At 39.4% G+C, this 2,500-nt stretch overlaps 1 protein-coding gene across 3 annotated transcripts in view; it reads left to right on the top strand.

Moving 5' to 3' along the window:
• Positions 1-2,500, top strand: part of LOC125039619 (alpha-(1,3)-fucosyltransferase C-like) — a 45,574-nt gene that overhangs the window by 6,159 nt on the left and 36,915 nt on the right. For all 3 annotated transcript variants that reach the window (XM_047633765.1, XM_047633766.1, XM_047633767.1), the window contains exon 2: positions 1,216-1,284. In XM_047633765.1, coding sequence (XP_047489721.1) covers positions 1,258-1,284 — 27 coding nt within the window. In that variant the 5' untranslated portion in view covers positions 1,216-1,257. The remainder of the gene's footprint in view (positions 1-1,215; positions 1,285-2,500) is intronic.

Consider the following 2,500-nt stretch of genomic DNA (forward strand, 5'->3'; position numbering starts at 1 on the left):
GTATGTGTGTGTGTATGTGTGTGTATGTTTGTGTGTGTGTATGCATATATACATATATATTTCTATATCTATATATATCTGTATCTATATCTATATTGTATTTGTATTTATATTTATCTATATTTTATTTGTATTTATATTTATCTATATTTTATTTGTATTTATATTTATCTATCTATATATATATTTATATCTATCTATCTATCTATCTATATTTATATTTATATCTATCTATCTATCTATCTGTAAAAGGCTATTTAGAATGAACCCCTTTATACATTAGTTAAACAGGAGCAGTAAAAGGGGGCGATGGCTTTGACTCGTTTTATTTAGAAGAATACCAGCAACACCGAGATATGGCAACACGAGACAAGGTCTGGGTAAAGCGCAGAATGACCGGAGCCCTCCCGCCGGAATCCGTAGGCCGGGCAGCCTACCTTGACCGGACAAGCGCTGGGCAGGAACTCTATGTGGCCTGGGTCATCCTTGGCCTTAAATACCCGGGAGTGGCGTGGGTTGAGGAACCACGTGGCAAGCACGCGGCCCGCAAGCAGCCGCGTGGTTCTATATGTGTTTATGTACACGGCATAGTGTGTGTGTGTGTGTGTGTGTGTGTGTGTGTGTGTGTGTGTGTGTGTGTGTGTGTGTGTGTGTGTGTGCGCGCGCGTGTGTGTGTGCGTGTGCGTGTGTGTGTGCGGGTGTGTGTGCGTGTGCGTGTGCGTGTGCGTGTGCGTGTGCGTGTGCGTGTGCGTGTGTGTGTGTGTGTGTGTGTGTGTGTGTGTGTGTGTGTGTGTGTGTGTGTGTGTGTGTATGTATGTATGTATGTATGTGTATTTGTATTTGTATTTGCATTTGTATTTCTATTTGTATTTGTATATGTATATGTATGTGTGTGTGGTGTGTGTGTGGTATATATATATATATATATATATATATATATATATATATATATATATATATATATATATATATATATTTATATATATATGGAATCCAGGTGGATTTCGAAATTGTAGTCTCATTTTCAATAAATCAATAAAAATGCATTGTCCTGTCCTTCCTGCCTTTTCTCTTCTGTCCATCTTTTCAGCCTGTCCTCCATCATCCTTTCCCTCAGCCCCTTTACTTCTGTCCCCTTCCCGGCGTACCCTCTCCATCGTTCCCACACCTTGCTCCCGCTTATCTTAAAAACTAATTCTTTATTCCTAATTCCAGATCTGCACTATGTGATAGCTAACGGAGCTGCAAAACACAACCATGGCCAAATGGACCCTGAAATTCAAAGTTTGTTTTGAGCATTCAAACTTCCGTTTTCTGTCGATCTACCATTTATATAAGGTTACTTTCACACCAAAATGGCATGTCACACTTGGCAAGTGGCAAATGTCACATGGCACGGTGATTTTAAACCAAGGTTGCACATGGTGGATGTCACTCCGTTCACAACATGGCATCATTGTTATTGTTGTTCTAGGTTCTAATTAATCTTGTAACAATTATCTGTCACTTGTAGGAATAAAGTGGAGAAGTTGGGGAAGAGTGTGAGGCAATACCTTGAAAATATCTATAGGGAATTTTTCTTCTCACAAACGAATTATTTGATAATTCTACCATGGAGAGTATTGCTATTATAGAAAGGTGATGGTGTATTATAAAAAAAAACACATTTGTATTTAACCACAGTTTGTACAAATGTTATGTTGACTGGTTCATTGTCTGGAAGAGGTATAGTTGTGCATGAGACCAGGCACACATCGGACTGTTTCCTCCTACATAATTAGGCGTGAATACCCTCTCATCCAAAGCCTCGCTCGCTGGGCACCTAAAACAGTGTTGGCAAATGTATTTGGCAGAAATCTATCTAGATACTTCAGAACTGCTCTATGTATGCCATACATTCAAAAGTTTTGCTTTTTAATCATATGTTATTTGATTTACTTTTTTATATTATCTTGGCTAATAAGAACTTTGAATGTAAAAATTCCATTATGATTTGACAGCACAATCTGAGGTGGCAGGTCGGATTTCGGCGCTGCACGCTGATCGCAACTGGTACTTACATTAGTGTCACACCACTTCATATATTTCCGTGCCATATTGGCGTGCCATATGGCAAGTGATAGGTGACATGTGGCATGGTGATTTCAGACCAAGATTGTACGTGGCGCGTGTAAGGCTATTTTCATTCGGTTCACAAAGTAATCTTGTGACAGTCATCTATCTGTCACTTGGAGGAATAAAGTAAAAGATTTGGGGACAGAATGTGAGGCATGGAGAGGTGAAGCTGTATCATTCAAACATTTGCATTTCACCACAGCTTGTACAAATGTTATATTGATAGATTAGTTGTCTTGAAAAGGCATATTGTGTACGAGATCAGGCACACATTCCATTGTTTCTTCCTGCAAGACCGCACGTAATTACTCTCTCCAATGCCTCGCTTATTGGGCGCCCGAAACTGTGATGTCAAATGTGTTTGGCGGAAATTTGTGTAGACACT

Source organism: Penaeus chinensis, chromosome 27, assembly GCF_019202785.1.
Source record: "Penaeus chinensis breed Huanghai No. 1 chromosome 27, ASM1920278v2, whole genome shotgun sequence".
In the NCBI taxonomy this organism is placed as follows: domain Eukaryota; kingdom Metazoa; phylum Arthropoda; class Malacostraca; order Decapoda; family Penaeidae; genus Penaeus; species Penaeus chinensis.